Below are 15230 nucleotides of genomic sequence, written 5' to 3'. Positions count from 1 at the left end.
ATCTTCTGCCTCTGAGGGTTTCATCAACACAACATGGGCCCAGAGGCAATCACGCCTTACACCAATCTCTACGTCTACTCCTCCTTCTGCCTCCAGACAAGCCTGCTTTAAATCACTGCCCTCTCCCTGAGAGATTCATGCAAATCATGAAAAAAGACTGGCAGCCTTGCTGGAATTAGGCCTCTTTTTGGCTCAGTGTGAGTTTAAGTTTTTTTTTTTTTTTAATAGTAAATCAGTAAGGGCCATGATTGGCCTGAATATGAGTCTTGAGTGTTGTGCTCGGTCCTGAAAATTCTGACAACGGATGGACAGAATTGTGTAGGTCTGCTCAAGGTGAGACTCCTGTGCCGGGTGTCGTAAGCGATAACGTCGGGAAGGAAGGCTGGCTGTAGGAGCTGTCAGCCTCTGTTAAGCATGCACAAACACCTAAGGAGCAGTAATATTTCTCCTGGACAGTTAGGCAGTCTTTGCCAATCCACAGTGTGCCGCTGTTTGGGGTGTTATAAACCTCCTACAAGCATGTATAATGCATAACCCAGTAGCATGGGAATGGTCTACCTTATTTTCTTCATTTGATTGAGTCTGTCTGTAGGTGTGATAAATTGTTCCTGCTCTGCTTTTCAGGAGAAATGGAAAACATTTGTCTTGTGGCACTTTACATTCACACCTCTGGCCTATCGCAGCCTGAGAGGGAAACTCGGTGTTTTTTGGGGGACTCAAGCACTTTAAATTCAGGCTCTTTTAAAGGAAAGGACTTCTAATTTCGATCAATTTGTTGGTATCATTAATGAGATTTCGTCTCGTTCTGGACCGTGTTGCTCCAGCTTCCCCGCTTGCATTTTATTAATAAGGCAGAGCCACAGTTACGGGCTGTAATAATATTTCTGCTGGCTACAGCGACAGCAGTTCAACACTTTCCGAGCTTTAACAAATTCAGAGGTTCATTTTCCTCTTGTATCTGTGAGGGTGAACACCTTAATACATATCCATGTTTTAAATTTAAATATGATAGTGATTGTGTTTTTATCAGTGTGGGAAATGTCCTTTGTAAAAATAAATACCGTAGCTAACTAGCTGGTCCGGTTACCTGCACTGCCCATTTTTCTTTTTTTCTTTTTTATAGTTACTATTATACCCATACTGGGTTGAGGAGTATGAATGCCACAGCTGACAGGTGTGGGACCCAAGGACCCACCTTGGGTCCCTGAGCAAGACCCTGAACCTCCATTGGTTCCCTGGAACAGCGTACTGTGGCTGCACCGCCTCATTCTTGGAATAGGATGGGTCAGTGCAGAAAACAGGAATTTCCCCAAAGGGACTACGACCAGTTCAGAGTATTTAGAGTCATATTTTTTGGAACGCTTCACATCCACACCACGACCATAGTAAACAGTTTTACTGCACACGCATGAGTAAATCAACACTAACAACAATGTTTGCCTTCAGAGTGTCGTGACTCCCAGTCCATATTCTTCTGGGACTTGTTAGGTTTAGAGTTCAGAGTCACCTGTAATAACCATCCAACTTGGTGTTCTGACCACATGAATGTCCATGTACTCACCATCGTTAATGCTTATAGTGTTTTGTTCTCTGCACACTGGTGTTAGCTGAGGCCAATGTTAACTTACTGCATGTAAAGAAAGAGAATGTACTTGTATGCAACGTAACGTTTGAATTTTGCTCTTCGGTGTAATGTGATTGCCCCAAGAGTAGCATCTGGTTTTAATCTGTTTTCCCCATGCAGAGATAATCAATTAATTTGTATCCAGAAGGACTTTGAGTCCCACTGAAGCATTTTACACCAAGCTACTTGGCATGTTAATGTAATAATTATTGCTGATTAATTAATCGTGTTCAGAGCATTTTAAAGAACGTCAAGGTTAAGTTCACGCCCCACTGCTATAATTTAATGATGACCATGGCAGCGGCTTCAGGATTGTTTTTTTTTTTTTTTTTTTTTTTTAAATAACCCTCTTTATTTTTAATACACTCATGCATTAAAATCTGAGGCTTTGCTGAGTAGATTTGGTATTTATCAGGCTGCCAGAATTATTGGGATTATAAAAGTGCACTCTGTGTGCGGTAACTGCATGCCACGCTGAAATGTGGCTGTAGCGAACCTGAAGCGGGAGCATGAATCACAGCTGAGGAGAGGAGGCTGTAACATTTTTACCGATACACAGGATGTAAAATTCACACAATTGCTGCAAGATGTCTGTTTGTGAATCATTAGATGAGGTTTTAATACACTTCTTTTATAATGTAGATGCGTAACTGCAGACACACTGAACCATTTAAATACAACATGCTCTGATTAATTTTTGTCTCTGAGGCGCTTTATTGCAGCAGCAGGAGGTTAAATGCCTTGCTCAGGAGCTCCTCGGTGGTACCTTTTCCAATCACAAACTCCTGTGTCGAAACATGCAGTTATCCAGCCAGTGTTCCCCACAGAGCCCGGCCAATCTGTGTGCGCTGAAAGGCGTGATGGAGTTATGAACAGGGCAGAGGGGAGTGAGTGATGATGGACGGGCTGGTGACAGCTCAAGGCTGCAGCGATGTGCGTTTCAACCACCCAGTAAATGGAGAACTACCTGCCCAGGTCCCGAGATCATTTCTTAACCCCCGATTGAATCCGTGAAAGAGAGAAAAAGCAATAGCGGGAGGCTTTACTGGAGCAATCTGCCCAGAGAATTATGTGTTTTTGGAAACAAAATCAGCTTGATTGTTATTTCCTCTCCAAGTAGTCAATCTTGTGTCGGCACAATAAAAATAAAACTTGCCTGGATTGTCTTGTGGGATTCTGTTTGCGCATCAGAACTCTTTTGTTTGTTGATTAAATGCACAAAACACAAAAGTGAACGTCATGTTTGCTCCTTGAATGCAGCAAAAATGCAATTTGTATTCAAAACCAGCGAGGGTACAGTTAGTTTTTATTGAGCGTATCATAAACAGGGCTTAGTCATGACACGTTGCTATTTCTTCTCTAACTTTTCCTTGCGTTCATTCATTTAAGTAAGTTTAATCTCATCAAAACAAACCAAGCATAATAGCTTCCATTAACTAAATCTCCCATTTCTGATTCGGAGAAGGCTTCCTCTCCTGGCAAAGCGTTGCTAAGAGCTCTTATTGAAGATTCATTACCAATCCCTTTGCTTCACTAAAGTATAATAAGATATGTTTAAAAATTACAGCAAGGTACATAACACAATGTCCTTTCTTTCCTGTGCTGCGCTGTCGCAGTTGTAACCTCCTAGGTCTCATATTTAATTAACTTAATCTCTGTTAGCTCTGGACGGTGTGACATCAATCATAAGGTCCAAAAGAAAATTATAAAAGCCTGTAAATCCTGATGAATATATACATTTTTATTAATCCTTACCAAGTGCATTTCACTTAATGTTCCGACCACGCAAGCTTCTTGCCAAAACATCACTTTGATAATATTAAACACATAAAGTATATCACAAACTATAAAATTTTGAGATAAATATTAAGCACCATGACATGTTGTATAGTTGTTGATGGTTATGAAAAGGATTTGGAACTTATTTGACAATAAAGTAATGGAACAAGAAACATTCTATGAGTAGCTTATTATTTCTGTGTTTTATTGTATTTGCAAGAGACAAACATTTGTTCTTGTGTTTCTTTAAGAACTTGAATAAGTTTGAACATTATTCTTTGTCAATGAAGTGAAATTTGAATTTGGAAGGGTTGAAATGTAGTGGCGGAGGCTCCACATCCACACAAGCCAAAATGATCTTTTTTCTCCCTGAGATTGTCAAAAAAAAATTCGGTCCACATCTCCCTATGAACACGACTCAACACGAGGCTTCTGGTGCATGAGGTACACATGCCAGGCCTTTAGGGGCGCTGTTACTCACCAAACATACCAGAAAACACAGAAGATGACAGAGCCCCCGTTTTTGATCTTCTAAAACAGCGCCTAATGTGGATGATAGGCTAAACACAGCTTGTTTAGGTTAACTGGCATGCTTGTGTTGACCAGACTAACACCAGCACAGCTTGGCTTCAGATAATGATTTGGATCCTTGTACACGACAAAGTTTCAAGTAAAAACGTAAAGCTTTCGTTGCATTTTGGATGCCCGTTTACAATGACAACAGTGCTCCGAGCCCCCAAAAACACAACTTTTTGAAAACAGTTCACAAAATGGAACTTTGTGATAAAAGCTCCAACGCTGTCTTTGTATAAACTGAGGGTAAAAGTAACCATTTGAAAATGCTCAGGCTCTTCTGGTTAGATGGCAGAGACACTACTGGGCATGTGCACCACAGTCATAGTAAATACTTCTCTTGCACATGCATGAGTAGATCCACAATAATAATGGCGTCTGCCTCCAGAGTATCATGACTCCAAATCAATATTCTCCGAGGACTTGGTAGTTTTATAGAGATTTACTCACAATAATGATCCAATTTGGTCGTCTGTCCATGTGAATATCTGTGCGATTGCCATTGTTAATGTTTATCACATACTGTTGTCTGCATGCATGCGTTTGGTTTTATTGTAGAAGCAAATAACAGCAGAGTTTTGCTATGTAAATGCAAAACTTTTCTGAAATGAAAACGAAGCGTTTACACTTTCAACGTTGTCGTTTACACGGTATCTCAGCTTTTCTGTTGTCGTTTCAAGGTGTTCAAAGGGCTAATTTATGGTCAGCTTGTATTCTTTATTTTCTCAATGATGGCGGATGTATAAGTAGGCAAATAAAAACCCCAATATTTTCAAGCTATAGATGTGAATGATGAACCAGTGCAGCATTCTGCACTGTGGTTGCTCTCTACTGAGTCTAATCATCTGGCTTCCTCGTGGCGGCATTGTGAGAACTGTACCACAGTCTTGCTGAAGATGCCTCGATAGAAACAGAAACAAGTTTCCTTATTGCTTTTGTTAGCGATGAAAACTCAAGAGTTGCAAAGATGCTGTCTCTGACAAACTGAGCAAACTGTTAGCATTAAGTCAAGTTTATGTCTCTCCTTCAAAACTAACTTTTGATATATTACCTCAGTTCTTGCTGGTGTGTCACACAACAACACAACAAAATGTGCACTATAATAACAAAATGTAACACAGAAAATGCCATTAGTATCTACAATCAATTCTGATTTTTTCTAATTTACAGTTATGAGAGATGTAACGTTTTTGAAACTTCAAATGCTTCACATGTTTCATCAGGGATCTCGGTTCTTTCTGGACATTGTTGAGGTTACAGTGCTCCAAATGGGGCTCCCGCCACTGTCATGCTAAATTAACTCCAATATAAACTATTCAGAAACTCTTAACAGGATCAGATTATAGTGTTCACATGCTGCATTTCCTTATGTTCAAAGATCAGTTCATCAATAACCCCTTAATCGCTCAACATTGAATTGAGAAGTTGAACCTGCTTTGTCACAAGAGTCTGTTCAAGCTGGATTTTTGTACGTACTAAATTTCTACTTAACTGTCACTTGCCGTCTCATTGAGACAATAAAAACACGACAGAAGAAAATGCTCCTCCAAACAGTTTTTCAATTAATTATGGATATTTGAAATGTAACTCTTTAATGATTTTGCAGAATATAAAACGAGCAAATTGCACATATTTTGTAATTCAATGCCACATAGTCAGAAACCTGCATACTGACCTGTAATTACCTATACCTGGAGACCTATGATTATTTGAGCCTTGTCAGAGATTGAATCGTCTAGTTTTTGTGTGATGGAGGAGGTGGTGGAACTGACCCTGATCTCTGAGAGCTGAAAGGCTGGAAAAAGACTCCATATAACTTTCTTTCTTTTTCTTTCTTTCTTTCTCTCTTTCTTTCTTTCTTTCTCTCGGCCAGCCACTGAAGCTGCACTGTGAGCTGTGCAGCATCGTGTCCAGCTCTGGACAGATGTTGGGCCAAGCGATCGGCGCGGACATCGACAGCTATCCGTGCGTCATGCGGATGAACAACGCCCCCACGCAGGGATTCGAGGAGGACGTGGGCCGCCGAACTACCCTGAGGGTCGTCTCCCACACCAGCGTGCCCCAGCTGGTGCACAAGTCCGACCACTTCTTCGGCGAGAACAATGACACCATCTACGTGGTGTGGGGTCCACTGCGAAACATGAGGAAGGACGGGAAGGGGGTCATTTACAACATGCTCCTGAAAGTGTTGGAAAAATACCCAAACGCTCGTATCTACATCCACACAGATGAACGGATGAACTACTGTGACACGGTGTTTAAAAAGGAGACGGGAAAGGACAGGTGAGTTTCAGTCACTTTGTTTTTGGCACAGTGTCACTGACCTTCAGATTTGTTGCTCTGTATTGGCTATCATTCTGTTCTCTACTGTAATATTGATTTTGTCAATGTTGATGACCTATGTTAGCTGTCTTGTTTTAAATCCCTCTTTTATTAGGGTTTAGAATTGTAAGCTCTTTAAGTTTTGACTCTAAAGTTGCTTTACAAGGCCCTGGAAGCCATTTCTTTAAACTCAAGCTTGTCGGAGGAGTTTAAGATGGATGTGCTGCCTACTTATATCCATCACCTAAATGCCGGTCTGGGGGAAATCTGGTTAATGAGGTGGTATGAGTCAGGCAGTCTTTCTAAACATGGTGGTTGCAGCTGGTCTGACAACTTACCCAACAGCACGTTGGCTCGTTCAGCATTCCCGGACACGATAAACTGGTTGAAGCTGCAGATCAAGGTGCTGTCGGTAAGATAAGTGGTCGTTGTTTGGAGGGGACGTTTGACACGAAACCTTTATGTTGAAGCGTTACACTGTAATTTAAAGACAAACCCACCTGGGCGTCCCTGCTCTATCAATTCTCAAAAGAGTATTACAGGTTAATGACTACGAGAACAAGACGACAGGTCTGCCATTGTTTCAGATGAACCTCTTTTCACATAGTGGTCTCTGCTTATTTCCGCAGAGCTCTAAATTCCTGCTTTTCCCGCTATGTCATCAAGACCTCTCTTAACTTCTTAAGAGGATTAACATGTTCGGTAATAGGCGTAGCATCCGTCCCATTGCAGCTCCATTGTCTCGCTCCTATTCAGCATGGCAGGGTTAACATTGAATTTCATGTAGAGCGTCCATGTTCGGCTTGGCTCAGCTGTTCTGGAGTCCCGCAAAGCGCAGATAGAGGCGTGGGATTAGGGAGGGATGCTAAGGGAGAAGAATCTCATTACAGGACATAAAGCTCCCAGGCGAGATGCAGCGTTTCAGTCATTACTGCTCGGTAAAAGGGACCCAAGAAGGAGGTCTAACAATAAACCACGTCTAATGAATTTCTGGTGAGCACTGAGTGGTTTTGTCTTCATGTACACCACTGCACCTGTCAGTCACTCTTTGTGTACGAATCAAATTTGGTTGCAGATATTTTGGTAGTGAGAGGTAATGCGTGTCCATGGAAACAGTTTTTGAATTAGCCTGAAAGAAGGCAGCAACACAATGTATTTAAATGTAGTCAGGAAAAAAAAAAGGGAAGAACTGCTGCCATTTTGCTGCACTAATACCTTTTGGCTGTTTGCAGCTCATTTAATCATTCAAACTACAAAAGAAACTTCAGCAATTGTTTTTTTTTCTTATTGCTCCCATGTTAGGTACATTCATTCTTGTTTTAAAGACCAAAGCAGCGCAACATGCTCTTCAAACACTCTTAGTGCTGCAGATTGCCCGTCTTTACCTTGTAATTTGTATGTGTGCTCGCTGGTTTACGGTCAGTGCTTCCTGCGTGGTGCAGGGATAATCATCGGCGTCGGAAAGATGGAACTGCCATCGACCACAGCTCTAATTATCCAGATTGCTGCAGCCAGCCGTGTAGATGAGCCTCCTCAGCTTTGACTTGCTTACTTGATCAAGGGAAATGCAGCTCCACCGCCAGTTGATTTGGCAGTCGACCATGTAACCGTCTCTCAGAAAGTGATTCAAATGGTTTGTCGGGAAGCTCAGCCATTTCTGGATATGGCTGAGGAAACCACACCGTAGTAGAATCAGAATCGTAGAGGTTATAAAGCTCCAAAGGGGGCGACCGCAAAGGCCGCCACTGTCACGAATTAACATGGCATCAGGGTGCAAAGAAAGAAGACCAGGACTACAGTGTAATGGTCAAAGCAAGAGGACAATCTTCAAACTAATTTATATAGAAACCATTACCAGGATCAGATTATAGTGTTCTTATATAAATTTACAAAATATTACATTAATTGTGCAACACTTAAAACCACAAAGCTGAACATTAAATCAGCTGAATCTATTAAAAATTGTATTTTCTTTTGTACTTTTTTATTTTGAACTAATGAAACTACTTTGTCACAAGATTCTGTTCAAGCTGGTTTTCTGTACTAACTAAATTTCCACTCAAACATTTTACAGAGGCAATAAAAAAAAGACTGAAACTGCTCCTCCAAACCCTTTTTAAATTCCAATGTGTGTCTGTCACACACTGCGAAATTTAGAAACGCTTTAAAAACAAAATACCATCCTGACTTCTTTCAGTGTGTTCTCCAGAATGTAAACAAACCCATCAAACCTGGCAAGTGCTGCGGATCTGGGATGACGGGAGTGTCTGTTGTTGCACAGTGTATTCCTCAAAGGAAATTGAGGCGTTGTTCCAAGCAGGAAGGAAATGAAACAACACGCCAGCTCCTAAAACACCGTGCACAATTTATGCTGTAGGGGAAAAAAAAAAAAAAAAACAATGACTGCTTATCAGGATGTATAGAGATGAAGATGAGTATTCTTCCAATTATTGATAGCAGCAGTTTGCAATGCTGAAATGAACTCCGTTCTGAAGTTTACAGCCAAAAAGAGAAAAAGAAATTCTGTTAGCTGTGGTTTTGTGACGTCTCCAGGCTCCAGCGCTCCCACAATCCTAAATTGGATGAAATGAAACAGTTGATTGATCAGTGGAGAAAGAAAAATGTTGAACTGTTTCAGGTGTAATGTCACAGTCACCTGTCATCCTCTCTTCTTTCTGTATTCATCCTGTCATCGTCTTCACTGAGCTAACAGCTAATAATTGCACTCTAAAAGGAACAGATATCAAATGCCAGATCAGGCCATCTAACAGGAGCCACGGTACTGAAAAGTTCTGGACGCAAACGTGGTTGACAGCCACTTAAACATATGATTCATGTAATTGCGCACTGCGGCGGCAAGTTGCATGGGCTGAACCTCTGTTATCAGCAATACCTCCTGAGCTGCAGTTGCCGGCTGTCGGAGCGTGTCGCCGTGGCCCTGTTAGCGGCGGTAGATAACAGACCTTACAACGACACAGCACTTAAATCACACTGTCATTTTATAGCGCTGCCACCTGGGCCTGCGTGACCTGGGTCTTCACTTCCCAGCCAGCTGCTCCTTCATCGCACGTGTGCGTGTGCGCTTGTGTTTGTGTGGATGGAGATACGGCGTTTGTGCTTTCACTGGCCTGACACCTTCCCCCTGTCTTCGATAGTGTGAGTAATGTTATTTGTTCCCGTGAGGATCTTTATCCTCTAATCTTTAAAAGCAGTAGTCTTCAGATGTAGGTCACTGTTTTCTAAATTTCGGAGCAGTTGTGCGTTTCTTTTTTTCCCTTTCAGCTGTTTGTCAAATGTCTCAAAGTTCAAGCATATTTCATCCTGTGAGAAGGCTTCATTAACCTTGCGGTAAAAAATTTTTTCATACGGCTTTGTATTAAGTCAAGGATTTACGCAGAAGCTGGCCTGCAGTCCTTCTTCTAATAAGCACAAAGCACAAGCAGTACATCTCTCTAGTGCGGGCCTCGCTCATTCAACAGAAATTCATTTGATCGCAAATAAACCACTGAATAAATTTGTGAATGGTTTTGTCCAAATGTCTGATTGACTAAGCAGCGTGAGGTAAATGTAGGTGTCGCAAGCAATAATAGAATATTGGCTAATAACATAAAAACGGCCAGTAATGTAGTGATTTTGGCTATTTTGAATGTAATAAAACCAATTATGTAATAAAATACCCAAACATTTATTTTATAAACATGATTGAGTGCTACATCGTATGCAGTCTCAATGAATGAATTTGATGACTGCGAGAAATACAGGTGTTATATTTTATTCTTCAGTTGTTGTTTTTTTCTATCAAGTTGTTGCTTGATTAATGCAGCACCTGAGTACCATTCACATTTATAAGCCATTTTCTATTTATCAGTCAATCAAACATCTACTTTTATCACTTTCAATTTGATATATTCCTGCAGTCAAGTGGACAGCAATCTGGGTCTAGCTGATCCGGGGTGATGGAGCCACTCCCTCGTTGACTGTAGGTGATGGCTGAGTCCATCATGGACACATCAACAGGGCAAACAGAGAAGGTGAGCAGGAGAGACAGACATCACACAAAATATATTTACATTTAAGGGATACTTAGTGTCACTAGGTCACCTAAAACACATGTATTTGTGTTGTGTGAGGAGACTGGACTACCCACAGAGGGAGAACATGGAAACTCCACACAGAAGGGCTCAAACCCATAATCGTATTTCAAGTTATTTCCAACAGGTCTTCAGATTTAGACAATATATCAATCTGTGTGTATAAACACAGTATTATAAATGGCCTTAAATTACAACAGAGGTTTAAGTGTTGCACAGGACCAGTCCTTCCTCTGCTTCTGCTGTTCTGATATGTCATCATGCATGAAGCGCAAGAGATTCAGACACTGTGAGCACCTACTTATTAAAGCGTTAGTCAACAGCAAGCTCATGGTCAAAAACTCGACAGGTGACCTTTCATTTAAATAGAACCCAAGTGGTATTTAGTCACAGCTCATTAACTTTTTTTTGCACTCCAGTTTACCTTAGTCAATAGAATGTCAGTTTACAGCATGGTGAAATATTTTCCACATACTACTTAAAAGCTGTTTTGTTGCTGTGGTTGGTAGATGATGAAAAGATGATAGAATTCTAATCCTTAAGCAGTAATTACAGGAAATTACGGTACCATAGTCAGTGGTGGCAAACAGGAAACATCCGTTTTGACACAAAGCATACCAAACCACAGATGTCAAATTGAAAAGTTTCCAGTTTAGCAGTCACCTAAAATTGATGTTTCATCAGTGATTTATCATCACAAGTGAGTCACCATAATCAGAGATGAACTTTATGGCAGATGCTCCCCTCTCATGGGGCTCCCGCTATGCATTAGATTTTATTTTAATGTGTTCTTATTAGCGTGAATGTCACGGCTATGTAATCATACTTCATAATCTGTGGTCATCCACTTCATAGGAGTATAAGTACCTCTGGCACTCAGTGCTTACTCATCCCAAAATAGATTTGAATGAGAAACCATTCAGCTCAATAGCTTCTCTTCTGTGTTGTGGACACGGTCTAAGAAATGTTGTTCAGTATTTCTCTGTATCAACGGCTCCTTACCGGCAAGATGCTTTTGGTGGTTATGCCAGTTGAATAAATCCGAGGATGCGCTGCTGTGAATGACCTGTGAACTCACTTGACAGCAAGTGCTTTCAATTTGTAAAACCACAACTTTAAATAAAAAGTTCTTATGTGTCCAAGCTCACAAACAAAACTGATTTCCACTGCCATACTTTATTATTTTTGAAAGAGCAAGCTCGGTCTTACAATAACTGTGTTTCATCAGCTATTTGATGGAAGATGCTCTAAAATATTGATATTGGCGATACAAAGAAGAGACAAAACAGCTGAGATACCATGCTATTGAGCATGCAAACCGCAGCAGACAGCTCTTATTAAGGTAAGCTAATGTTTCTTCAAGGCAGCCAATGCAGCTATAGACTGAAGTTTTATTATTTTTATTTCCTCCTCCGGTTAATGCTAAAGCGATGCTCAATAAGCAGGACAAGGAGACACACCGATATCCCATGCAGCCAAAAAACAAAAACAAACAGCCTATTAAAACTTAAGTAGGTGTAACAGCTTTACTAATTTCATAAGCGCAAGGCAGGGAAACTTTAACTGTATAGCACATTTCAACAACAAGAAAATTCTAAATGCTTTACAACATTAAACATGTACAACTTGCAAGAGCAAAAGCAATGAGAAAAATGAAAAAAAACAAAACAGAGAAAGACAACCCAGGCAAGGATAACGACATCCGAGACATTTAATACACAAAAAAGTGTAAAAGATACAGAGCAATGTTAAAATGAAATTTTTATTTTTTCTGAAAGGCAGCAGCAAACAGAAAAACTTCAATCTCATTATAAAGGAACTGAATTGCAGATCGACGTAAAGTTGTCTGCATTGAAATGCATCGTAGAAAAAACTAATATTTGTATGTGATATTTGTTAGTTAAACTTTAGTACACATTAATATAGGAATTCAGCAAGACTAAAACAAAACTCCATCAAACCTAGCCAGTTTTGAAAAATGGTAAATGGAAGGGGATCTTAGCGTCTTCGGGGCCCGAAGGGGAGTTTCAACGAAAATAGTGCTCATGAGTGAAAACCAATATCATGGACTTCCACTTACAACAATAATCAAATCTAAAGATTGATTCAATATAAACTAATGGAAAGGGACCAAGCTGAGGATGGTTTGAATTTATAATTTCATCAGAACCTAAATATTCTGATAGTCAACACACAGTAATCATCCTCTCCAAGCCTCACGGGATAAACATATCTTCAAAAATATAAATTGATTATTAACGATAACTTATTTCATTAGATATAAAATCAGTTTCTTTAATGAACACACTCATTTGACTGAATGGAATTCTCATTGTTGCAATGTGTAATGTGTCACTGTGCATATAAAAAAAAAAAAGTTTGTGCTCAACCTTCACAGAGAAATTCTGAACCTTGCTGCACGACCTTGAAACATTTCAAGCGAAAGCGAAGAGATGTGACAAAGAAACCCCGGATCATTGAACTTTGTTGATGCAATCTGTGTCCTTGGTGTTATTGAGAGCAGCCACTGGCTTCAATGTCAAATGACTCTGTGGCGGTGTACAGTGTTTACAGGCTGTGTAGTACGTGACTGTATCTATAGTTGGTTTGCGTTGTGATGTCAGGAAGAGAAACAACAGTTTGTGGAATTGTTGCCATTGGTTCATGTGGGAGATTGAAACTGTGTTTGCTGCATCGCCACATAACTGTGATTTCATGCTTATCACAACGAGCCGTTTAAAGAGAAAAGCGAACGGGAGGATTCATTGTTGTTCCTTCCCGCATAAGACGGCGATTTCCCCTGCATACAGTTCAGAAAATGAGCACCGAGCACATTGAGCTCCATCCAAACGAAAAATCTGTCACTGAGCAAGCATGTAATGACATTATATTTCTATGTTGAAAGCCTATAATTGCTGTGAAATTATCTTATTAAATGAAGCCCATGGAAACCCCGAGACATGAATAACACGGCGCCCTGGGTGGCCGTCCACTGGGTCAGAGGCGGTCAAATCAGAGAAACAGGAAAGTCATCACAGTGTCTGCTCTCAAAGGAAAGAAGGGATCAGCAACGTGCCATTTTTATGAGTGTCCGTGACTCCGTTTGAAAAAGAAATGAGGCGTTTGTTGGAGGGAGAAAAGCAAACTGTCAGCTAAAGGCAAAGTGCAGCCGCCCCTGAAGCTCGTTTGCATTTATGTCGTAATGATGTTCGAAAAACTGACGTTAGAAAAACTATTAATCGGAAGAGGAAATTCTGGCTGTCCATGAATTTCCACTTGAATCGTCAAAAAGGCAAGAAAGAAAACGATTGTCATTATTTCTGGGCGTTTTGCACATTTTGAAACCAGAATGAACTTTTACCTGAAATTTGGCAGTTTTTAAAACAATACTCTTCTGTGTACATTGGCTGCCATCAATCCACTTTTTCTTTCAGTGGCATTATCGTCTTTGTTCTCCAATGTGCTGGCACCCAAATCACATACATGCATACATACAAATCTTTGCCATGGTAACATTAAAAAATTGCTTATCTGTCTGTAAAACAAATATATTTTCACGTTCTCACCTCACAGCAGGAAAACTGTGTCTGAATATTTCATGTCATGTCATGCCTTTATACTCCCATTCATCCCTTTTGTCGGTATGGTTGTTAAGCAACAGCAAAGAAGACTCACACATATACTGAAAGGACTTGCAAACTCCTCAGAGGAAGGCCCCCAAGCCCCAGTCACTGCGTGACCATTGAAAGAAAAATTATATTAATCATAATAATAAATGAATGAGTATTACTGAGGCCAGACACTGGAGTGTTTCTGGCTCAGCATGAAAGCCTGCTCACATCACAACGATTATAAAACCATTCCAATTAAAAGCCTTTCACCTTCAGACTTTCTTACAATGGCCTTCAATCTCATCCACAGTGAATTAAAAGAACACAATCATGTTAGCTGTGCAGGAATAGGTTTCCATTCAGTGATTAAATCAAACGTGGGCAGCAGTGAACTCAACAATGGAAGCCCATTTACAATGAATTGTTGTATGATGCAGGTTAATTTTTCTGGCATTTCTAAAGGTTGTTTTGTGCAGAATGGCATCAGGGCTCTCAGCTCCCAAGGTCTACCACAACAGACTCAGAAAATCATTATTTGAATGAATTTGATTTTGTCCAGGTGTACATGGTCATGTTGACAAAATGCCCAAGCTGCTTCTATTGGCCATACGTTGTGTCAATTTTCTCCTCTTCCTTTTCACGTTTTATTTTAATTGTTGTCGTTTTTTTGCTGTGCCACGGTATTGGCAGATGAGTTCTGCTTTTATGTCACAACACTTGGGTCACAAAAGTGGCATACATTTGTCACACGTTCTTTTATAGAAGCTCCTTCGCTTTTGGAATAAAATCTCTGCAGCGGCTGCTAACGAAATCATGTCTGACTCGCATGAATCGGTTATTGTACAAGCTGGGCTATAACGCAGGTAGACATGATGGTTCGCCTGCAGCTACAGGAGCTGCGAAAGCATTTTTCTGCTCTGCTTTGCGGCGTCTGAATAAGCTTGCTCGTCCCAAATCTCCCGCATACCTGCATCACCAGTCATGGAGCAAGCCAGCCTCATCTGAAATGCCTTATTAGATGTAATGCATTTGTGACTTCTGAAAGCAACACACTAAAAGGATAAAAATGGCCTCGTAATTCCATGTTTTACAACGTGCCATTGTGTATTAAGGATGTGTCTGTGCTCCATTGTCCCTGAGCAGTTTGTTGCATATTTTCTGTATGGTTTTCACAAGAATTTTACTTGATCCTTTGTAGGGTTATATTGTCCATGTTCAACCATAAGGTAA

At 40.5% G+C, this 15230-nt stretch overlaps 1 protein-coding gene across 1 annotated transcript in view; it reads left to right on the top strand.

Moving 5' to 3' along the window:
- st6galnac3 (ST6 (alpha-N-acetyl-neuraminyl-2,3-beta-galactosyl-1,3)-N-acetylgalactosaminide alpha-2,6-sialyltransferase 3) overlaps nt 1–15230 on the top strand; it is a gene marked incomplete at its 3' end in the record, with an annotated part of 70399 nt that overhangs the window by 27370 nt on the left and 27799 nt on the right. Inside the window, exon 3 of the mRNA XM_080503706.1 lies at nt 5850–6259. Coding sequence (XP_080359832.1) covers nt 5850–6259 — 410 coding nt within the window. The remainder of the gene's footprint in view (nt 1–5849; nt 6260–15230) is intronic.

This window comes from Blennius ocellaris (assembly GCF_963422515.1).
Source record: "Blennius ocellaris genome assembly, chromosome: 10".
Taxonomy (NCBI): domain Eukaryota; kingdom Metazoa; phylum Chordata; class Actinopteri; order Blenniiformes; family Blenniidae; genus Blennius; species Blennius ocellaris.
Note: the sequence above shows the minus strand (reverse complement) of the source record. Positions and strands in the feature narration are given on the sequence as shown.